We start from the raw sequence: 25,162 nt of genomic DNA on the forward strand, positions 1-25,162 counted from the left end.
CAATGTTTTTTACAGGGCATGAAGAGGGTATATAGGTTGTTTTTCCTGGCTGGTGATTCTAGAACTAGCAAACATAGACCCAAAACAAGGACATTCAAGACTGAGATGATGACGAATTTCTTCACTCAGAGGATGTGAATCTTTTGAATTCTCTACCCCTGAGGACTGTGGAAACTTATTATTGAGTTTGTTCAAGACAGAAATCACTCTGTTTCTAGAGGCTAATTACATTGATAGATATGGAGAGGGTTCAAAAACATGGCATCGAGGTGATGATTAGCCCAGATCTAAAATGGTGAGATGGACATCATGGTCTGAATGACCTTTCCCCTGTTCCAGTGATCTTATGGTCTTTTATAACAATGTGTACACTCGGCCTTTAACACAAGAAAAGTTCCAGACTCACTTAATTAGTCAATCTTAGCGGAGATGATAGTTAGAACACATACACTAGTCTTCAGTCTACTTTGGCTTGGCAGTGGTCTTGTCCAGAGGAAAAGTATACAAGGGAATAGAAGTTAATCCAAAGCTATATCAGGTCAGACTTAGATCAGACTTGGGGTACGCTAAGCAGTTCAGGAAAGCATTCCTAATAATCGACAAACCCTTAGAGTAGATGAGGTCCAATTTAACAGAATTATAAATGGCTTCTAAAGGTTATATTGAAAGACAAGATTAAATCAGGTTATATTCCCTGGAATGTAGAAGATTATAAGTAATTAGATTGATTTTTTTTATAATGTCAAGGAGAACAGAATTGAAAAAAAATTTGCAGAGAGGACATGACAATTTTCCCCATCAAAATGTAGTTATGAGAAAGAACTAGCATTGCTTTAAGAGCTGTATCGCTTTAAGTGTTAGATATGTTCATGGGTCAAGAAGCAAGAAATCACATGACAAACTGCCCCGGGCAATATTAGCAGAAGCATTCTAGACTCATAATTATCTATAACTAAAAGTAATAATCCGAGCTGTTAAGTAAACCAGTAACAAATTTTCAAGTAAAATCCATGCTACATTATCTTTGTTAATTATTAATAATTGAAGAAAGCAGAGAATAGTGCTGAGGGGTGATTTGTCTTAAGAAAAAAGACAGTGATACCAGTTAGAATACTCCAGAAGAAAGCATCAGACATGTGTTGAAATGGTGTGGACTTGGATTTATATTTGCACACTAGAGAAAAAAAACTGTAAGAATAATGAATACTTGATTTCAGAATGTGTTCAGCTGCATTGCTGAGTCTCCATGTAGAGTGACAATATAGAAGCAATCCTCCAGGTATTTGCAGCAGTTGCAAAAGAGAAGGGATATCAGAAAGAATACTATCAAATTCCTCAGCATGAATTGGAAGGGCACAGACATTCTATCTGAAGTTAGGTTCTTTAAACAGAGGACAGAGATGTTTTTGAGATCTAGCAATTTCAGAACTGGGTAGGGAAGCAATGGAATACAAACAGCCACTGGAAATAAGTGATTACACAAAATCAACATTTCACCTCTGCTTCAAGAGAATCAGAATGGACCTGCTGAGCTGTGAAAAATGCTGGAAAATCATTTTCACCCAAAATTCTGAAGTGTATCATTCAGAACTGGTGCCTGACAAGCAACAATTGCAAGAATTAATTAATCAGTTTGATATTAGGTGCATTGACAGGGGAAATGATTGATTTTTTTTAGAGGTTGAGTTGCCTGAGCAGATAATGGAGCTAGTCATAACTTCAACATCCAACAAAGCTTTCTAAAAATACCCCTTGGAGAAAATGAAACATCACTATCTTGATACATTATTTAACAATGACAGAAGATGTGAAGCAGATTTAACTAGACAATAACATCTGCAAGCATTAGGTGCAGTGCTAAATACTGGCAGTGTGGTTAGGAGGATGAAAGCAAGTAAGCTTGGTGGAAAGTGTGGTCTGTTGCACCCATGGCAACACTATCCTCCATTCCAAGATCGTTGAAAGCTTTAAGGTACAAAAGGACATTGGGCTCACATTTACAAGGTATGTGGCTCCCATGTTATGGACAGAGGGACAACAGGATGCAGTCTGACAAATGGCTTGTGCAATATGATAGCAACAAGAATGAGTGTCACCACAATTTGTCATCTTGTCAAGAACAAGCTTCCCACTGGTCTTTAGATTAGATTCCCTACAGTGTGGAAACAGGTCCTTTAGCCCAACAAGTCCACACAGACCCTCTGAAGAGTAACCCCCCAGACCCATTTCTCTCTGACTAATGCACCTAACACTATGGGCAATTTAGCATGGCCAATTCACCTAACCTGCACATCTTTGGACTGTGGGAGGACACCAGAGCACCTGGAGGCAACCCACACAGGGAGAATGGGCAAACTCCACACAGACAGTCGCCCGAGGCTGGAATCAAATCGGGGTCGCTGGTGCTGTGAGGCAGCAGTGCTAACCACTGAGCCACCGTGCAGAGAATGCTGTGGGCATTGTTTACAGGATGAATGGAAAATATCTGGATCTTGGGTCAATAGTATAATCTACATCAGCAAAATTAATTTTGCTTTTAAAGTGACATTCATCTTACATTGGTGTGCTGATGCTACAATGCTACTCTGGCAATTCCGCATGGAAACTATGAATATTCTACCTTCTGGACATGAGTAGCCAGGCAATGGCAAGATCGCTAGCATGCATGGATTTCAATGTTGTGACCAATCATGAGATCACCAAAATAGTCATTGTAGCTGAAGGGACCAAGAATAACCACAATGACTCAGCCTAGACTTACAACAACTGTAGACAAACGGATTGGACACTCCTGTACAATGGAGAGACAGGATGCCAATGTTTTGGGGAACATCTCTGGGACACATGCACCAAACACCCCACCGCCCTGTGGCTGACCACTTCAACTCCTCCTCCCACTCTGCCAAGGACATGCAAGTCCTGGGTGTCCTCCATCGCCAAATCCTAGCCACCTACCAACTGGAGGAAGAACGGCTCATCTTCCAACTTGGGACCTTACAACCACTTAGAATCAACATCGACTTCATCAGTTTCCAAATCGCCCCTCCACCCCACCTCATCCCAGATCCAACCCTCCAACATGGCACCACCCTTCCTTCCCACCTATCCACTCCACCCTCCCCACTGACCTATCACAATTACTCCCATCTGCATCCACTTGTCACCTTCCCACCCCCAGCCCCACCCCCACCCCCTTTTTATCTCTCATCCCTTACACCTCCTAACCACCTCCACATTCTTGATGCAGGGCTTATGCCTGAAACATCAGCTCTCCTGCTCCTCGGATGCTGCCTGACCTGCTGTGCTTTTCCAGCACCACCCTTTTCAACTCTGACTCTCCAGCATCTGTAGTCCTCACATTCTCCTAGATTGGACACTATTGAGGATTTCAAAGGTGATGACATTTTGTGCATGTGAGATGTAATTCTATCAATCAACTATCAGAGAAAGTGCAGAATGAACATTTGTGACATAAACTGGTGCAATTCTATTACATGTGTACTTAAGAAAGTTGGCAAATACAGGGTATGTTTGGATCCAAGACATCGAAATCATTCTCTAATGAGATGCTCACACAAAATTCCAACATTAGAAATGTTGGACCTCAATTTACAGGAATTTTAGATTAGATTCTTTACAGTGTGGAAACAGGCCCTTCAGCCCAACAAGTCCACACCGACCCTCCGAAGAGTAACCCACCCAGACCCATTTCCCTCTGACTAATGCACCTAACACTATGGGCAATGTAGCATGGCCAATACACCTGGACTGTGGGAGGAAACCCACACAGTCATAGGGAGAATGTGCAAACTCCACACAGACACTCATCAAAGGCTGGAATTGAACCTGGGACTCTGGTGCTGTGAGGCAGCAGTGCTAACCACTAAGCCACTGTGCTACCCAGAAGGAATGCAATCCTTCTCCAAGCTGGATGTCAAACATGAATATTGGGCTGTTCAAGAATTAGGATCATTAAGAAATTACTATTTTCAGAATACTATCTGATTCCAGAGACTACCCTTCAATCTATCTGTCAGTTAGGAACTGGTGCATTGGTATATGCATAGATTTGCAGAAATTATTTCTGAATGGGTAAATATTGCTGATGATATTCTGGTAATGGACAAAACCAAAGAACAGAACAACCAAATTTTGCAGTCACTGATGGTGATAGCTCATCATGAAGGACACACCTTAAATAATAGGAAGGATCATGTGCATGTGGTTCAATCAAATCTTTTGTTTACTCAGGCCAACCTAGAAAAACTTGAAGATGAATGACACTTACCTCTTTCTCAAGGCAATAAAGAGATGTCTCAGAATTTCTAACATCCAGGCACCACACATGCCAAACTTTTCGCACACAGTATTATCTTTTAGATAACTCATACAGAAAGACATTCCAAATGTATGGGAGGAGGATTCATCAACAAACATTTGACTCACAAGAGTTGTCAGCAGAAACTTGTATCCTACAGTACTAACCCAAGGAAGTAGACGATCCTGGAAACTGAAACACCTCACAAAGAGCTAGAAATGTGCATCATGCAATGTAATAAAGCAATTTCAATTGGATTCAGAAGTTTATTGCAATTGCAATCTGACTTTTCCAACACACTGTGAAACACAGGATTCTATGCACACCTATTTGTTAACAAATATTACTGTGGAAAGCAATCGCAAACCCTTGAAAATAATTTGGTGCAAATCACTGAGAAGTGCATGCACCATTTAGTTTACAGCAAGTTTTGGTCAATGAACAGGGATATGACTTCAACGTCATCTACAAATTATCTAGTATGGGAATGACTACAGCTCTGAACATGAGTTTGCTATCACCACGTGAGCTTGTGTTTGAAAGGCGAGTTAGGACAACTCTGTCAACCCAGCACCTGTTCAAAAGATACAAGAAAAACCTTCAGAAAAATAAGGAAGAGCAAAGATGGTGCATGATCAACATGCAGGTGCAGACCTGCTTAATCTGCAGAAGGTCAGAATCATACTTTCCACAAGGTGAACTTTGACGTCCAGAGTGATATCTCAAGTGCACAGTGAACCTAGGTCCTACAAAATCACAACACTGAATGGAGCAACGTTAAGGGATGAACAGAAGCCAATTCAAGGAACTCTGATTGTACACAAAGCACATACATGTGCATGCAAACAAATAAACTGGGATAATGAAGGCATGGTCACTGTCAGGTCAACACCCAACATGCTAACAGCATATAAACGCCAACACACATCCACAAGCCAAGGACACCCAAGCGTGAAGCATAAATCTCTAAAAAGTAGACCATCAGAAGAGTTGATAGGATTGTCAATTCACCATTACACAGTTCAGACTGATATTCATTACTGCATAGTTTTCAATTATTTTTTGGGTGAATAAATTTGCAAATACCCTAATGTATATGAAATTTTACCATGTATGTAATGTTATCAGAGCTGATTTGTTTGAAGACCTAGATATGTAAAGCATTAAGGATCAGGATAGAATGACCAGTGCAGCTGCCATGTGTATTTGGACAGAAGCAAAGTGGAGTCAGGACACAAATATTGTTATCTATAGCTGCCGTTTGTAGTCGAGCCATTACATAAACCTGTATAAAATTTTCAAGTGAATTACTTCAACACTACTCAATCTGTATGACTTTACATTGAAAGTAGGAGCAGGAGAAGGCCATTCAGCCCTTTGAGTCTCCTCCACCCTTCAATGGGATCATGCCTAATTATCCAACTCAGTCCCTTGTTCCCATTTCCTCATTGTACCCTTTGATCCCTTTCGCCCTAAGAACTATATCTAACTCCTTCTTGAAAACATTCAATGCACTGACCTCAACCACTCTCAACCACAGGTTCCATACTCTCTGAGTGAAGACATTTCTATTCACCTCAGTCCTAAATGGCCACCCTACATCCTTAGATTATAACCCCTAGTTCTGTACTCTACAGGCAACAGGAACAACTTTCCCTCATCTATCCTGTGTAGTCCTGTTAGAGTTTAATAGGTTGTTATGTGAGTCTCCCTCGTTCTTCTAAACTCTAGTGAATATACTCCTAAATGAACCAGTCTCCCTTCATACCTCTGTTCTGCCATCCCGGGAACCAGTCTGGTTAACCTCCGTTGCACTCCCTCCATTGCCAGAATGTCCTTCCTCAGATAAAGACATCAAAACTACATAAAATAATCCAGATGTGGTCACCACAAAGCTCTCTACAATTACCCCTGTTAGCTTATGACTAACACAAGAACGTACATAAAGGAGAGAGAACACTGTGTAAAACGTTTAGCACAGAATTAGCTTGTGGACCCAGGTCGGGAACCATTTGATTAGATTGCTTGCAGTGTGGAAACAGGCTCTTCGGCCCAACAAGCCCACACCATCCCTCCGAAGAGCAACACACCCAGACCAATTCCCCTACACCTACGGGTAATTTAGCATGGCCAATTCACCTAAGCTGCACGTTTTTGGACAGAAACCGGAGCACCTGGAGGAAACCCACGCAGACATGGGGAGAATGTGCAAACTCCACACAGACAGTTGCCCAAGGCAGGAATTGAACCTGGGTCTCTGATGCTGTAAGGCAGCAGTGTTAACCACTGTGCCACCCACGTGCTCTTGTTTGGCAAGTTAAATCTATGAGGCATAGACAAAAAAAGAAGAGTTATACTTTTGAGAACACAATCAAGCCACACTGCTACACCCAAAGAGTGCTAGAAGTTTGGAATTATGTTTTGCTAATCACAGTTGCTCTGAGGTAAGTTATAATAATAATAATTATTAATTATAAGTTTGATCCGTGTCTATAACCAAATCTATTCAGGGATATAGAGCAAAGATTAGGGTGTGGGACTTGATCAAAGGTCAGCTATATTCTGTTGAATAAAAAGACTAACTGGCTATAATGGTGAATAGTTCAGGCCCCAGTTCCTGATTACTGGTCATTGAGCCCAGGTACAGCAATGTGCCATGTAGTTATAATTTTTGCTTTTCTTTAGCACTTACAACTGAAGGTTTGATTGGGAAGTCGTTTCTCATTTTTATTCACCCATTCATAGGATGAGAGTGTTTCTCTTGGCCAGCATTTATTACCAATCCCTAATTGCCCCAAAGGGCAGGTAAGCGTTGGCCACCCTGAGTCTGGAGTCACATGCAGTCCAGACCAGGAAAGGACAGCTGTTCACTTCCCTAAAGGGGCATTATTGACCCCGGATGTGTTTTTCCCCCAACAATCGGCAATGATGTCATAGTCATCATTAGACTCTTAATTCCAGATTTTTAAAAAAATTGAATTCATATTCCACCATGGCAGGATTTGACCAAATCCCCAGAGCATTAGCTGGGTCTGTAGTACCAAGTCCAGTAAAAGTACCATTAAGCCATTACCTCCCCTTAGGATTGGAGTTGGGGTGTTAAGATGAGCCTTTGGTAAAAGGACAGCAATTGATTTGTGTCACTAAAATCAATGACCATTTTAAGTACCATTTAATGGCCATTTGGAGTACAGCGATGGATCCAGCCACGCAGTGTACATTTGTCTAGTCCATGCAATGGCATGTTTGACTAGCAAGATGATTCCTTGCTTTTGTAGCATTGGCAGAGAGCAAACTGCTGTGAGACCTTGAACATTACCAAGGAAGGTCACCTCAAGCAGGGCTTGATGATAACGTTTGGCAACATGTAATTTTGTTAATGAGCATGAGTGGAGAACAGACAGCTGGTGACGATAGAATATTCATAAGTTGTCTGTGTGTAAGTGTGTACATGTGCAGTAATGAGATCAGATAGAGCTGTATTGATTGGAACCTTTGGAAATGAATGTGCTATTACATTAAAACAATGTGCTTTCTTTTCTCAACTTGATTTCGCCCCTGGCTGACCTTGTGACTAAGTTACTGTTCTGTCCTATTGGATATAAGGTCATAGTTTTTATTTAAACTCCAGCACTTCTTGCTCAGTTATAATTCTTTATTTACCTTTTGTGAGGGAAAATCACATGTCTTCCCAAGCCTCACTCTTCCAGTTTACCTGCAGTTGAAAGGAGAGCTTGAATTGTTTGCCCAAAGCACTGATTAGTGTGAGGCTGGCTTAAATTGCCTGGCACTGCAATTTTGCCTCCTGTTGGATTTTCTCTTTTCTGCTCCTAAAGTTGTGGGGCGTCTGTTAGTTTTCAGCAGAGATTTCCTGAATGGGCCAAGTTATCGAGAAAGCAATTATTTCAGTGATTTAAAGCATGGCATGTGCAGTGAGATAATCCCTTGACTGACGTTGTGTGTCTCCTCCTACTGTGCGTGTGTTTATATTGAACTATGCCAAGCTGAAAATACCAGCCAGCTTTCATTATTATTGCACTCCTTGTATTTGACAGCCTCAACTCAGTTTTGTCAATACTAACACTTCAAGAGAAAGTCACTCTGCAAAGATTGGCTGGAGGAAACCTCTTGAACATCTAGAAGGGCACAGAGGTTTGTCTTCTAGACAGGATCAACAGGATTTTCTTTAGTATTTTATGGCTGCTACATTGTAAAATGACTTTTCCTTTGTTTCTTCCAGTCACCCAAGAGCAAGAAGTCTAAGATGCCACCACCAGCATCATCCCAGGAATCTGGTCCCCCAGATGGTGGTTGGGGCTGGGCAGTGGTCGTAGGAGCTTTTGTCGCGATTGGATTTTCTTATGCATTTCCCAAGGCCATCACTGTGTTCTTTAAGGAGATTCAGGAGATCTTTGACACCTCGTACAGTCAGATTGCATGGATCTCTTCGACAACATTGGCTGTTATGTACGCTGGAGGTAGGCTAATAAACTTATACTACAATTCATGCTGTAACTCATCGACATCAAACAGTTTGGGAAGCTACTTTACAGATGTTGGCTGAAACATATTAGAGCAAGTTCTGTAATTATAGAAAGGTTGCACATTCAATGACAACCACCTGTATTTATTTAGCACCTGAGATGCAGTAATTCATTCAGAGAAAAAAGAAATATAGTATGTATTCGAGAAAGAATGTCATTTATGAAGCCAATTTTTGATATATGTACAATCATATGCAATATTTAAAGTCGTTTCATATTTGGGTATGTTTCCAATTATTGATTGTGGAATATTGCAAATGGGAGATCAATCAAGATTGTTCTTCATGCTCAATCAGAACCTGTTTGAAGTTACAGTGTTTAAGGTGAAAATAAGGGTAGATATGGGCTCCTGTTCCATTTACGAAGTGTCTGTTTGTCTGGTTAGTTCAAGTTAATAGTTTCTCAGTCACAAGAACAATGAGATTCCAAATTGTATATTTTTATCTTCTTCGCTCCAGTAATGAATAATAGCAATAATATTACATTTGTTGTGTTTAATCAGATTCAAGAGGAATTAATTCTACTTTTGCTTTTACTACATGAACTGTAGTGGGAGTAGCATTGGGTGAATAAAGCAGTTATGGACAACTATATCAAAAGTTGGCATTTAACCAGACTACTGAAAGCAACAAATCCGGAGTTGTCACCATCACGAGTTGTCAACCCCCTAAGCATTTTCCATTCACTATCTATCTCCAATGGTTTTCTCACTGGCCATCAACAATGGCTCGATGCACCAGCATCATTTTCTGAAGCCCCAGCTGGCATCACTCCTTACCCCAGCTACGTTGTGGAGTTTTCACATTATTGGTCTGTGTGGCTCTTTTCTATTCAAGAGGACACGTTGACAGAAATTGCCAGAATTGTGCATCTCCATTTGGCCACACATGCCAGTTCTTTTAGAATATAGCCATCGGTGAAACACATGCTTCAATATCCATGATCTATCTAACCACACTTCAGGCACTGCTTCTATTTAACGTTTAACTGAAAACAAAAACTATTGGGGGGGCATAACTGAGGATATATCAAGCAAGTCTTCTGCTCGAGGCCAATTTATTGGCCCACCATTTTTGGTTATCAGCACAAAGATATTTTTGTATATCAGGCATGGATGCTCTTGAGGGGAAGCTAGATGGATAGACAAGGGAGAAAGCTTTAGAAGGTTAAGCTGATAGAGGTAGAAGAAGAGGTGAGGAAGAGACTTGTATCAAGTAGAAAACCAACATGGACCAGTTGGACCAGGCAATGTGGCCTGTTTCTGTGCAGTACAGACTCTGTAATCATGGTTACTTAATTCATTGTTAATGTCATTAATTGTTTCAAACTACATGGCAGGACTTCTTTTCTTTACTCGTGGGATGTGGGCATCACTGGCTGGGCCCAGCATTTATTGCTGATCCCTAGTTGCCCCTGGAGAAGGTGGTGGTGAGCTGCCTTCTTGAATTGCTGCAGTCCATGTGCTGTGAGTTGACTCACAATGCCCTCAGGAAGGGAATTTCAGCATTTTAACCCAGCAACAGTGAAGGAACGGCGGTATATTTCCAAGTCAGGATGTTGAGTGGCTTAATGGGGAACTTGCGCAGGGTATCTGCAGCCCTCGTCCTTCTAGATGGAAGTTGTTGTGGGTTTGAAAGATGCTTTAAAGATTCATAGATTCATGTAGTGCAGAAAAGGCCCTTTGGCCCAACATGAGGGAAATTCAGTTGATGTAGTTTATATGGATTTTAGCAAAGCTTTTGACAAGGTCCCACATGGGAGACTGATTGAGAAGGTCAAATTACTTGGAATTGAGGGAAACCTGGGGAGATGGATCAGAAACGGGCTTAGTAATAGGGCACCAAGGGTAGGAGAAGGCTGTTTGAGTTACTGGAGGCTGGTACCAGCATAACTACCGCTAGGGACATGCTAATCCCAATTTCCTCCATTTGTCCCATATCCTTGAATGTTATAATATTTGAAGTACTTATCCAAATATCTTTTAAAAGTCGTAAGGCTTCCAGCCTCCCCTAACTTCCCAGGCAGTGTATTCCAGATTCCCACCACCTGCTGAGTTTTCAAAATCCCCTCTGAATCTCCTGTCCCTTATCCTACAGCTATGCCCCGTCATGATTGACGCTCAACCAAGGGGCTGCTCTCTAATCACCCTGGCCATACCCCTCATAATCTTATCCACCTCAGTCATGTCCCCCCTTAGTCTTCTCTGCTCTAAAGAAAACAATCCAAGACTATTTAGCTCAATTTCTCCATCCCAGGCAACATCCTGATGAATCTTCTCTGTACCCCCTCCAAGGCTATCACATCATTCCTGTAGTGACATTACCAGGACTGCACACAGTACTCCAGCTGTGGCCTGACCAACGCTGTATACAACTCCCAACATTGCCTCCTTGCTCTTAAACTTTATGCCTGTACTGATGGAAACAAATATCCCATACACCTTCGAACTGAGGGCAGCATGGTGGCTCAGTAGGTTGCACTGCTGCCTCCCAGCACCAGGGACCTGGGTTCAATTCCAGGGCGACTGTTTGTGTGGAGTTTGCACATTCTCCCTGTGTCTGCGTGAGTTTCTTCCGGGTGCTCTGATTTCCTCCCACATTCCAAAGGTGTGTAGGCCAGGTGAATTAGGGCTAAATGTAGGGGGATGGGTTACTCTTCAGAGGGTCGGTGTGGACTTGTTGGGCTGAATGGCCTGTTTCTGTATTGTAGGGAATCTAACCTTAACTATCTTATTCACCTGCTCTGCTGACTCCAGGGATCTGTGGATAAATACCCCAAGATTCATCTGTTCCTCTGAGCTTCTGAATGTCCTGCATTCATTACATGTTCCCTCATCTTGTTTTTTTTCCATCGTGCATCACTTCACACTTATCTGGGTTAAATGCCATCTGCCACTGCTTTGCCCATCTGATGAAGCCACCTATATCTCCCTGTAACCTACAACCTCCTTTTTCACTATTCTTGCCAATCTTGGCGTCGTCTGCAAATTTGCTTAACATTCCCCCCACATTTTCATCTGTATCATTTACACATTTAACTAACAATGAGGGACCCAGTACTGATCCTTGTGGCACACTACTGGACATCAGCCTCCAGTAACTCAAACAGCCTTCTACAACTACCCTTGGTGCCCTATTACTAAGCCCGCTTCTGATCCATCTCGCCAAATTTCCCTCAATTCCAAGTGCTTTAACTTTCTCAATTCGTCTCCCATGTGGGACCTTGTCAAAAGCTTTGCTAAAATCCATATAAACTAATCAACTGAATTTCCCTCATCTACACACTTGATCTCATTTAAAAAAAAACACATTTTTAAGGCATGACCTCCCTTTAACAAAGCCATAGTGACTATCCGTAATTAACCCATTTCTTTCCAAGTAGGTATTACTTGGCTCCTTCAGAATTTTCTCCAATAGTTTCCCTAGCACTGATATGAGACTCAATGGTCTATAATTTCCATGGCCAGAGAGGAATTAAACATTTGTGTCAGTGCCCCTGCAATTTCCTGCCACACATTCCATGGCAGATGCAATTCATTTGGCTCATTCATAAAGTCAGGAAGTATGGGATACAGGGAGATTTGGCTATCTGGATTCAGAATTAGCTGGCTGACAGAAGGCAGAGAGTGGTTGTAGATGGAAAGTATTCTGCCTGGAGGTCAGTGTTGAGTGGAATCCCGCAGGGCTCTGTACTTGGGCCTCTGCTCTTTGTAGTTTTTATAAATGACTTGGATGAGGAGGTTGAGGGGTGGGTTAGCAAATTTGCAGATGACACAAAGGTTGGAGGTGTCGTCGATAGTATAGAGGGCTACTGCAGGCTGCAGCGCAACATAGACTGGATGCAGAGCTGGGCTGAGAAATGGCAGATGGAGTTCAACCTGGATAATTGCAAAGTGATGCATTTTGGAAGATTGAACTCGAATGCTGAATATAGGATTAATGACAGGATTCTTGGCAGTGTGGAGGAACAGAGGGATCTGTGTGTGTAAGTACATAGATCCCTCAAAGTTGCCACCCAAGTGGATAGGGTTGTTAAGAAAGCATATGGTGTTTTGGCTTTCATCAACAGGGGGATCGAGTTTAAGAGCAGTGAGGTTTTGCTGCAGCTCTACAAGTCCGTGGTGAGGCCACACTTGGAATATTGTGTCCAGTTCTGGTCGCCCTACTATAAGAAAGATACAAAGGCTTTGGAGAGGGTACAAAGAAGGTTTACCAGGATGCTACCTGGACTGGAGGGCTTGCCTTATGAAGAAAGGTTGAATAAGTGCGGACTTTTCTCTCTGGAGAGACAGAAGAAGAGAGGAGGCCTGATCAAGGTGTACAAAATAATGAGAGGAACAGATAGAGTCAATAGCCGGAGACTTTTCCCCAGGGCAGGATTGACTGGTACGAGAAGTCATAGTTTGAAGATATTAGGAGGAAGGTATAAAGGAAACGTCAGAGGTAGGTTCTTAACGCAGAGAGTTGTGAATGCATGGAATGTGTTGCCAGCTGTGGTGGTGGAAGCAGAGTCATCGCGGACATTTAAGTGACTGCTGGACATGCACATGGATAGCAGTGAGTTGAGGGGTACGTAGGTTGTTACTATATTTTACATTAGGATTAAATCTCGGCACAACATCATGGGCCAAAGGGCCTGTTCTATGCTGTACTTTTCAATGTTCTATGTTCTATTTAAGCCAGGGGACTTGTCTGTTTTTAAGCCCAACAGAGCCTCAAATACCTCCCCATTTCTTATGTCCATCTGTGGAAGTTCCTCACAGTCCCTTTTCCTAAATTCTGTACCTATGTTCTCTTTTTCTAAAGTAAAGACTGCAGACAAGTTTTCATTCAGCACCTTTCCAATGTCCTGTAGTCTCACATACAGGTTGCCCCCTTGATCCTTAATTAGCCTTACTCGTTTACTGGTTAGCTTCTTTATTTTAATGTATTTATAAAATATCTTGCACTTTCTATATTCCTCTAGGGCTGCCGCTGAATTGCTCCCTTTGGAGTTGCTAAAAACCTTACTCTTCTTCTATATCTAGTTCTGAACTGGTTTAAACATCCAGGGTTCTCTCAACTTATTGCTCCTACCTTTCCCTCTCGAAGGTACATGTTGGAGCCGCACCGTCCCCAGTTCCTTTTTGAATGACTCCCTCCCCATTGCTTTCCTATAGACTTACCCACAAGGAGCTGCTCCCACATTATGGCTAGATCCTGCTTTGTTTTAATGAAAACTGCCTTTCCCCAATCCAACGCCATCTTTTGCATGCCATCCTTTACCTTGTCCAGAACAAATTTGAATCGTACCGTGTTGTGGTCGCTATTGCTTAAATGTTCCCCCACTGCCACATTAAACGTTGTACAGCTTCTTTCCCCAGAACCAGGTGCGGCACTGCACTGTCCTTTGTTAGGCCTTCTGCATATTGACACAAAAAGATCCCCCGGATACATTTCAAGAAAACTACCCCCTCAAAACCCTCAACTCCATGGCTTATAACTACCCCAATTTATGTTTGTAACGTTCAAATCCACTGGTATAATTACCTGATTATTTCAGTGAGTAATAGTCACACTGAAACCTACATCGATCTCCTCCTTCCCATTACATTTTGGGTAAAGGCATTCAATAGAGTGGTAATAGCACCCCACCCCCGACCACAAATACCACATTCAGTTCCAATTGACTTAGTACTTCTAAACTTTCTCAAATGCACCTGAAACAAGCCCATAGTATTCACTTCTGTGAACTGTCTCCATATTTGCTCCTCTATTTCTTGCTGACCCTTTGGGTGCTTATAATATGCTCCCAGTAAAGTAACTGCTCCCTTACCATTCTTCACTTCTACCCACAAAGCCTCGTTTGAGGACCCTTCCAAGGTATCATCTCTCCTTATTGCAGTAAATTACTCATTAATTAGTAGTGCTGCATCAACACCTTTTTCACACACCCCCTCTGTCTCACCTAAGGATGCTACTCCTTGGAATGCTGAGTTGCCAGTCCAGCCAAGTTTCTGTAAGGGCAACAATATCATAATTCCGTGTGATATCCACACTTTTAACTCATCAGTCTTACCTCTTACACTCCCAGCATTAAAGTGAAACCATCCAGCCTTGCCTTACCTTTTTTCCACTCATCACAGCTGAGCTCACTCTGACTTGTTTCCTTAGGTGTAGCACGATTTCTCTATTTCATCAATATTCCGTATCCCCTCCCTCTGCCAGACCAGTTTATATGGCACTAGCAAACCTATCTATGCAAGGACATTGGCCGCAATATGGTTTGGGTGCAGACTGTCCTATCTATATGTGTCCCACCATCCCCAAAAATGGTCTCAATGATCCAAGAAGCTAAGACACTCCCTCTTACACCAACTTTTGAGCAACACATTCATCTGTCATTGATTCTTATTTCTAAACTTGCAAGGATGTGGCACCAGGAGCAATCCAGAGGTGATATTGATGGTGTGGTGGCTCAGTGGTTAGTATTCGATTCCAGCCTCCAGCGACTGTCTGTTTGGAATTTGCACGTTCTCCCCATGTCAGCGTAGGTTTGCTCCGGTTTCCTCCCACAATCCAAAGATGTGCAGGTTGGTTGAATTGGCCATGCTAAATTGCTCCTAGTGTTCATGGATGTGTAAGTTAGGTGCATTAGTCAGGGGTAGAGTCATAGAGATGTACAGCACGGAAACAGACCCTTCGGTCCAACTCATCCATGCTGACTAGATAGCCTAACCCAATCTAATCCTACCGGCCAGCACCCAGCCCATATCCCTCCAAACCCTTCCTATTCATATACCCATCCAAATGCTTTTTAAATGTTGCAATTGTACCAGCCTCCACCACATCCTCTGGCAGTTCATTCCATACACGTACCACCCTCTGTGTGAAAATGTTGCTCCTTCGGTCTCATTTATGTCTTTCCCCTCTCACCCTAAACCTATCCCCTCTAGTTCTGGACTCCCCCACCCCAGGGAAAACACTTTGTCTATTTACTCTATCCATGCCCCTCATCATTTTGTAAACCTCTATAAGGTCACCCCTCAGCCTCCAAAGCTCTAGGGAAAACAGCCCCAGCCTGTTCAGCCTCACCCTGTAGCTCAAATTCTCCAACCCTGGTGACATCCTTGTAAATCACCTCTGAACCCTTTCAAGGTTCACAACATCTTTCCTATAGGAAGGAGACCAGAATTGCATGCATTAGTCCAACAGTGGCCTAACCAATATCTTGTATAGCTGCAACATCACCTCCCAACTCTTGTACTCAAAACTCAGACCAGTAAAGGAAAGCATATCAAACTCCTTCTTCACTATCCTATCTACCTGCAACTCCACTTTCAAGGAGCTATGAACCTGCACTCCAAGGTCCCTTTGTTCAGCAATACTCCCTAGGACCTTACCATTAAGTGTATAAGTCCTGCTAAGATTTGCTTTCCTAAAATGCAACACCTCGCATTTATCTGAATTAAACTCCATCTGCCACATCTCAGTTCATTGGCTCATCTGATCAAGATCACATTGTAATCTGAGGTAACCTTCTTCGCTGTCCACTGCACCTCCAATTTTGGTGTCATCTGCAAACTTACTTATGCTCACATCCAAATCATTTATATAAATGATGAAAAGTAGTGGACCCAGCACCATTCCTTGTGGCACTCCACTGGTCACAGGCAAATATAGGATAATAGGGTCGGGCAGTGGGTCTGGGTGGGTTACTCTTCGAAGGTTGGTGTGAACTTGTTGGGCTGAATGGCCTGTTTCCACACTGCAGTGATTCTATGATTACAGACATTGAGGTCTTGCTTCTTAATCTACTGCCTAGCTCCCTGAATTCTTGATGCACGCGCTCACTCTTCACTTTGCCCATATCATCGGTACCAACATGTACCATGGCCTCTAACTCCTCACCCTCCCCTTTCAGAATGCCAAGCCGTTGTTCAATGACATCCTGGTACCAGGGAGGCAACACACCATCCTGGATGTTAGCAAGTTTTGAGAAGATTTGTAGCTCACGTTGAGGTTCTGGATGTAGATTTGCTCGCTGAGCTGAAAGGTTCATTTTCAGATTTTTCGTCACCATATTAGGTAACATCTTCAGTGGGCTTCTGTACGAAGCAGTGCTGATGATTCCTGCTTTCTATTTATATGTTTGGGTTTCTTTGGGTTGGTGATGTCATTTCTTGTGGTGATGTAATTTCCTATGGTGATGCCATTTCCTGTTCTTTTTCTCAGGGGGTGGTAAATGAGGTCTACTGTATATTATAGTCTACTGTAATCGCTGCTCACAATGTGGTCTCCTCTACAATGGGGAGACAATATGCAGAACAGGTGCCCGCTTTGCAGATCCCCTATGTTCTGTCCATAAAAATGACCCTGATCTTCATATTGCCTGCCACATTAAAACCCCACCCTGTTCACTGACCAACGCCTCTGTCTCAGGCTTGCTGCAGTGCCTCATAGTCTATTTGGATACAGATAAGACTTAAAATGGTTGCTCCCTCTTAATTGTCACATCGTGGTTCTGTGTTAGGTAATAGGGCTATCTAGTGTCTTTGATTAAGGTAATTCACCTTTCACTGTCCCAGCCATCAATTTGAATGGCTTGCATTGACAGGTTAAGATGATCTAGAAAAACCCATTTACATTTCCGGGAACCACCATAATAGGGAGTTTCAGTTTATCCTCAGAAACATTTACTAAATTTCAGGAAGGTTGCTTGCGATCACCCTGCGATAAGTAGCGTCTAGTCCCAACACCAGCTCAAAAGGATGGGACTGGTTATAACTGATTAGCATTTCTGCATAGGTATAAATTTAATGTGTTTCCTGATGGCGTGTAGAAGATAATAAAGGAAGTCAATTTAAAGTCAGGTTAGAGGGTCCCTATGAACTCAAAAAAATCGTGCATAGCAATTTTGTTGTTGCTGTTCCATGTGACTTCTGGAAGCCATTTTGGAGGCTCCTGTCTCTATGTTAAAGACAGATTAGACTTTATTACAAAGCAATTAATGTTGCAATTACACCATCATGGCAGACCTATATAACCAGCATTATAGTGGTGAGGTTTATAGCATTACATTTTAGGGCTTTTGTTTTGGTCTATGAAAGTGACACAGTTTGGAGCTTCAATCTTTTAATTTGAAGGTAAATGAAATGGGTCATGTGACCTGTTCTGAATCTTGTGGGGGTTGTGGAGGTGGGGGGTAGACAGGAAACCTGAGTGGTTTGATTCAGAAGAGATCACATGGGAAACAAAAACAGAAACTGCTGGTAAAATTCAGCAGGTCTGGCAGCATCTGTGGAGAGAAATCAGAGTTAATGTTTTGAATATTCCCTGTTAAGAGACAAACAAGCAATTTAAACTTGGAGAGAACAACTGTTTTGAAGTCCACAATGAGGACACCTTAAGTTTCTAAAAGATGTTAGAACTACCAAATTGTGAACTTATTAGCTATGCCTTTACTTCCAAGGATTTGAAACAAAGGTTGGGAACAGCTATAACTGTTGAGGATTTCTACTTAGTACTGAAGCTAATGTGATTCCTGTTGCTACGGCAAAGACAACAAATTGTAATATCATAGCATCCTTACAGCATGACGCAGGCCATTCAGTGCATCAGGTCTACACTGACCCTTCGAAAAGCTGGGTCACCCCCCCACAGACGCACCCCTACCCTATCCCTATAACTCTGCATTTCTCCATGGGTACCCATTCCTTATCCCTATGATCCTGCATTTCCTCAGGGCGATCCCTACCTTATCCCTATAACCCTGCATTTCCCCATGGCTACCCTATCCCTACGTACCCTGCATTTCCCTGTGGCTAATCCAGTGAATCTGCACATCCCTGGACACTATGGGCAATTATGTCATTATCTTCTTTTTAGGCACTGCAAGTAATGCTACTGCTTTTCCTTTTATTCCTCTTTTGTATCCAAGATTTGTACCTAGATACTTATACCTAAGATGGCACCATTAGGAGCAGCCATTGTAAAGACTTTTCACTGTTCTCCTCAACTGAAGTACATGTGACAATAAAGGATACCCTATTCTAAATTTAGCATGGCCAACCCCACCTAACCTGTACATCTTTGGACTGTGGGAGGAAACCTGAGCATACCCATACAGACACAGGGAGAATGTGTGTATGCGCACGTAGATAGTCACCCAATGATGGAATCGAACCCGGGTCCCTGGCACTGTGAGGCAGAAGAGCTAATCACTGAGCCGTCGTGCTACCCTTTGAAGCAATGAAGGAAGTCACTTTGAAATCAGATTACAGGATCCCTGTGAATCCAAAAACATCTCACACAGCAACTTTGGTATTACTGTTTCATCTTACAGGGTCAGTAGCCAACTGGGAAATGGAAAGCAAAATGAAGAGGAGTCAGGCCTGCGCCTTAAGCAGTGAAAATGTTGGCCTTATTGTTTACCACATGGAAAGTTAAGGGGAGGTCAGGCTTTGTTTTAAGAGAGAGTTTTAGGAATTATGGCAAGGGCTGGAGGTTTGCCAAGTTGGAGCTAGAAGGGGACTCCTGAGGAAAATGCTAATTTTTGGGAGATAATAGTGAGGAGGAAAATGAACATAAGCAAAGCCTTTGGAAGTTGTGGATCACTTTCGATTGTTTCTTGGAGAATGTCTACCTAAAGGGACCGAACAATGTAACAAAATCTGTGGCTTTAGTTGTCCTTAGAAGAATAGAGGGACAAATTCCAATGAATGGTTTAAAATGCAAGTTTCGTTTATTTATCTGTTTGATTTGATTTGATTCAGCAATGTCACATGTACCTAAGTACAGTGAAAAGTTTTGTTTTGCGTTCAGCACTGGCTGCAACAAGCAAAGATCATACGGTGAGTGGACAGTGACAGCTGCAAAGAAGACTTTCAGAAAGCAAGATCAATATTAGATTTGAAATTGGAGAGGTCCATTAAGCACTCTAATAACAGGAGGGAGGAAGCTGTTCTTGAACTTGTTAGTTTGTGTGTTTAAGCTTTTGTATCTTCTACCTGACAGAAAAGATTGGAAGAGGTTACAACAGGGGCAGGAGTGGTCTTTGATGATGTTGGCTGCCTTTCTGAGCCAGCAAGAAGTGTAGATGGAGTCAGCAGATGGAGGGTTGGCTTGCATGATAGACTGAGCTGTGTTCACAACTCCCTGTCATCTCTTACAATCCTGGGCAGAGCAGTTGCCGTACCAAGCTGTGATGCATCCAGATAGAATGCTTTCTGTGGTGCATCTGTGAAACTTGGTGAGTGTCTTTATGGACATGTCGAAATTCCTTTGCTCACAGGGGAAGTAGAAGTGTTGTTGTATGCCTTCTCGAATGTTGCATGACCATAGGTGGCCCAGGGACAAATTGTTGGTGATTGTCACTCTGAGGACTTTTGGAAAGGAAAAGAAAAATAGTGTTTAGTCATTAGTGTTTTTAATCAGCGGATCCAGTGAAAGATTTTAAAAGGTGGAATCTTGTCTTGGGTCTTTCTTTTCAACAGAAGTTAAAGGTTGGAATTTCTGTTTAAAAATATTGGTCTCAACAGAGATCACATCTGGTAAATGATTACCAGTTTTATGCGTGTGTATGCTGGTGGTTTATTTGGTGCATGCATTACATTTTAACTTAAATGAAGTGTCTGGGAAATTTACTCTTGCATTATGAACTTCATGTGGCCAACTTCAATTTTTTTCACATACCAGCAGCTTTCATTTTGATCTCGGGCAGGAGGCACTTCTGTATCACATGAAGGTCAAACAGTGGCAATTATATAATTTCATTTATTGAATTTAAGCAAAATACTCAATGCAGGGTGTAGCAGACATATTTATAAGGCAGCATTAATAAAAGTGTGTCATATACAATAAGCAAAAAGGATTGCTTTGAGACTTCTGTCAGGTAAAACAAAAGTCACATGTTGTTAAACATTTATACTACATAACATAATTCCCTGTGGCTCAAGTCCATTGCTATTTGCTTTGTTTTTATCTGAAAGTATCTTTAACATAAAAAAAAACAGGTGAGCTGATAGAATGAAAACCAGAGAACTCTCAATCTCTGAAGGCTTGGGTAAATCTCTGGCAGTAACTTAAAAAGTGACAGATTTGTGAAATTCTTTCAAATAATTTCTCTAGCATTTTTACCCGTCTTCCAATCAAGTGAAGGTGATGCCAGCAGATAGCTCTGTTGAATGTCAGGACTGTTGACTGTAGAATGTAGGTGAGGCTGACAGATCTCTGGTTATATAAAGAAAGAATGTCAACAAAAGTTTATTTTTAAGACTTGCTCATGGGATGTGAGCACTGTTGACAAGGCCAGCATTTATTGCCCACCCTTCATCGTCCTTGAGCTGTGTTTTTGAACTGCTGCAGTTTGTGTGGTGTAGGTACACCCATTGTTAGGAAGGGAGTGCCAGGTTTTGACCCTGAAAAACAATAAAGGATTGTTCCAAGTCAGGATAGTGTGTGGCTGGGAGGGGAACTTACAGGAGTTGGGTCCCCATGTATCTGCTGCCTTTGTTCTGTTGCGTAGTCAAGGTCATGATTGGAAAACTGTGGTCATCTCCAACGTAGAGAGAATCTAGCCACCTTCCTTTGATCCTCGACTACATTACCATCGCTGAGTCCCCCAGGATGACAACATCTTCGGGTTTACCATTGACCAAAAACTGACCTCAAAGCATCTATATAAATACTATGGCTGTAGGAATAGTCAGAGGCTGGGAAGCTTGCCACATAACTCACCTCTCCTGTTGCCAGTGCCTGTCCACCACCTACAAAGGGCAAATGACAATTGTGATGGAATACTCTTCACTTCCCTGGGTGAGTGTAGCATCAATAATAGCTTACCTTTCATGTGTACATGGTAGCAGCACGTACGCCATCAAAAAGATGCACTTCAGCAACTTGTCAAGTCTCCTTTGACAGCACTTTCTAAATCCATGACCTTTGCCAGCTTGAAGAACAAAGGCACTAGGCGCATGGGAGAACCACCATCTTTAGATTCCCTTCCAAGTTGCAGACCATCCTCACTTGGAACTCTATCACTGCTTCTTCACTGTTTCTGGGACCATATTCCCGGAACTCCATTCCCAACAGCGCTGTGAGTGCTGCTTTTCCAAAAGGATTGCAGGAATTCAAGAAGGATGTTATTAAACTGGAAAGAGTACAGAATAAATTTACAAGGATGTTGCCAGGACTCAAGGGACTGTGTTATAGGGAGAGGCTGGACAAGCAACAGCGTAAGAGACTGAGAGGGAACCTTATAGAATTATATAAGATCATGAGAGGCATGGAGAGAGTGAATGCACTCTGTCTTTTTCTCATGTTTGGATAATCGAGGACTAGCGGACTTAAGGTTAGAGGGGAAAGAATAAAAGGGAACCCTGCGGGGCAATGTTTTTACACAGGAGATGGTACGCATATGGAATGAGCTGCCAGCGGAAGTGATTGAGGCAGGTACATTAACAACATTTAAAAGGCATTTGGACAAATAGAAGGATATATGCCACGTGCAGGGAAATGGGGCTAGCGTGGATGGACATTTTGGTCGGCATGGACCAGTTAGGGCCAAAGGGTCTGTCTCTGTTCTGTAGGACTCTATAACTCTAAGTCAGCCTGCCATCATCTTCTCAAGGTCAGTTAGTCATAGGCAATAAATGCTGACTTCACCAGTGATACTGATCTCCTATGAGTAAATTAAAAAAAACTAATTTAACATCAGATAGAAGCAGTTAATAAAAGATATCGACTGTGGAAATGCATGTGAGTGCTCTGTGCAGCATTTCAATTCTCACTCACATTTTACATGGCACCTGCAGGAATTCACAGAGTTACAGAAGTGTTCGCTGGGATCCACGGGGTTATCTGAATATCCTGAATTACAAAGCCGGAGCAAAATAATCAGCGTAGTGGCCAGGTAATTCAAACGACAGATGAGACTATACTCTATCATTGCCAAATATGTGCCAGGCACAGCCAAGTGCCGACAGAATTAACATTTGATCAAGCATTGTGGAAAAGACATGGGAAAGCCTAGCAATGGCTTCGTTCAATGTTGGAGGGAAGATGTATTTAGTTCTAGTCCATGTGCCATAGTATATAAGAAGCTAAATGTCCTTACTTAGAGATAAAGAACAGGCAGGCTCAGGGACATTGTCATCCACAGTCGAAGATATTGGAGGCCAGTTTCTCAATAAGCAGGTTGCTGCTGGGAATCCCTCGCTAATGAGTATGACTGTCCACAGAGGAATTTCCGTGTCCCTGCTCTTGGGATCCGTGGGTCCATGTGTGGCTGACCAACCTGTAAGCATCACTGTTCTCACCACTGCCTGTAGCTGCCCTGTCCCCACTGCTGCCTGTATCTGCACTGTTTCCACCACTGCCTATAGAGGCACTGTCCTCACAGCTGCCTGTAACTGCACTGTCCCCACTGCTGCCTGTCCTTACACTGTTTCCACCACTGCCTATAGATGCACTGTCCCCACAGCTGCCTGTAACTGCACTGTTCCCAATGCTGCCTGTCCTGACACTTTTCGCACCACTGCCTGTAGCTGCACTGTCCTCATAGCTGCCTGTTACTGCACTGTCCCCACTGCTGCCTGTCCTGACACTGTTCCCACCACTGCCTGTATCTGCACTGCTCCCACCACTGCCTGTAGCATCACTGTTCTCACCACTGCCTGTAGCTGCACTGCCCCCACTGATGCCTGTAGCTGCATTGTCCCCATCACTGCCTGTAGCTGCACTGTCCCAGGCACTGCCTGTAGCTGCACTTTCCCCATCGCTGCCTTTACCTACACTGTCCCCGCTGCTGCTGGTAGCTGCTCTGTCCCCACTTCTGCCTGTTCCTACATAGTCCCCACAGCTGCCTGTAGTTGCACTATCCCGACAGCTGCCTATAGCTGCACTGTCTCCACCACTGCCTGTAGCTGCTCTGTCCCCACTGCTGCCTGTGCCTACACTGTTCCCACTTCTGCCTGTAGCTGCTCTGTTCCCACTCCTGCAGGAACCTACACTATCCCCACTGCTGCATGTAGCTGCTCTTTCTCCACAGCTGCCTGTACCTACACTGTCCCCATCACTGCCTGTAGCTCCCCTCCCTCACCACTGCCTGTAGCAGCATTGTTCCCACCACTGCCTGTATCTGCACTGTTCCCACCACTGCCTGTAGCTGCTCTGTCCCCACTGCTGCCTGTATCTGCACAGTTCCCACCACTGTCTGTAGCAGCACTGTTCCCACTCTTGCCTGTAGCTGCACTGTGCCCACTGCAGTCTGAACCTACACTGTCCCTACCACTGTCAGAACCTACACTGTCCTTACCACTGCCTGTACCTACACTTTCCCCACTGCTGCATGTAGCTGCACTGTACCCACTGCTGCCTGAACCTGCACTGACCCCACCGTTGCCTGTAGCTGAACTGTTCCCCTGCTGCCTGTAGCTGCACTGTCCCCACTGCTGCCTGTCCTAACACTGTTCCCACCACTGTTGGTGGCAGAACTGTCTCCACTGATGCCTGTAGCTGCATTGTCCCCACTGCTGCCTGTAGCTGCACTGTTCCTACCACTGCCTGTCGCTGCACTGTCCCCAATGCTGCCTGTCCTAACACTGTTCCCACCATGTTGGTGGCAGTACTGTCTCCACTGATGCCTGTAGCTGCACTGTCCCCAATGCTGCCTGTAGCTGCACTGTCCTCACCACTGCCTGCAGATTCCCTTCCCTCACCACTGCCGATAGCAGCACTGTTCCCACAGCTGCCTCTTGTTGCACTGTCCCCACTCCTGCCTTTAGCTGCACTGTGCCCACCACAGCCTGAACCTACACTGTCCCCACCACTGCCTGTACCTGCACCGTCCCCACTGCTCCCTGTAGATGCACTGTGCCCACCGCTGCCTGAAACTACACTGTCCCCACTGCTGCCTGTATCTGCACTGTTCCTGCGACTGCCTGTAGCTGCACTTTTCCTACCGCTCTCTGTAACTGCACTGTCCCCACTGCTGCCTGTCCTGACACTATTCCCATTGCAGTCTTTGGCAGTACTATCTCCACTGATGCCTGTAGCTGCATTGTCCCCACCGCTGGCTGTATCTATAATGTCCCCACTGCTGCTGGTAGCTGCTTTATCCCCACTGCAGCCTGCAGCTGCACTGTCCCCACAGCTTCCTGTAGCAGCATTGTCCCCACCGCTGCCTGTGGATGCTCTGTCCCCACCACTGCCTGTAGCTGCACTGTCCCCACAGCTGCCTGTAGCTGCACTTTCCCCATCGCTGCCTATACCTACACTGTCCCCACTGCTGCTGGTAGCTGCTCTGTCCCCACTGCTGCCTG

General features: G+C 43.6%; 1 protein-coding gene across 2 annotated transcripts in view; it reads left to right on the forward strand.

Moving 5' to 3' along the window:
- The window catches only part of LOC122559860 (monocarboxylate transporter 2-like), a 185,515-nt gene that overhangs the window by 62,583 nt on the left and 97,770 nt on the right, over positions 1 to 25,162 (forward strand). Inside the window, exons 1-2 of one of the 2 annotated variants that reach the window (XM_043709984.2) lie at positions 8,220 to 8,470; positions 8,559 to 8,796. In XM_043709984.2, the coding sequence (XP_043565919.2) occupies positions 8,583 to 8,796 (214 nt within the window). In that variant the 5' untranslated portion in view covers positions 8,220 to 8,470; positions 8,559 to 8,582. Of the gene's footprint in view, positions 1 to 8,219; positions 8,471 to 8,558; positions 8,797 to 25,162 lie in introns of those variants that run through there. The other variant, XM_043709985.2, reaches the window with a different exon arrangement.

Source organism: Chiloscyllium plagiosum, unplaced genomic scaffold (assembly GCF_037043375.1).
Source record: "Chiloscyllium plagiosum isolate Xiang-an unplaced genomic scaffold, Cpla_swu_hap1 HiC_scaffold_19, whole genome shotgun sequence".
Taxonomy (NCBI): Eukaryota; Metazoa; Chordata; class Chondrichthyes; order Orectolobiformes; family Hemiscylliidae; genus Chiloscyllium; species Chiloscyllium plagiosum.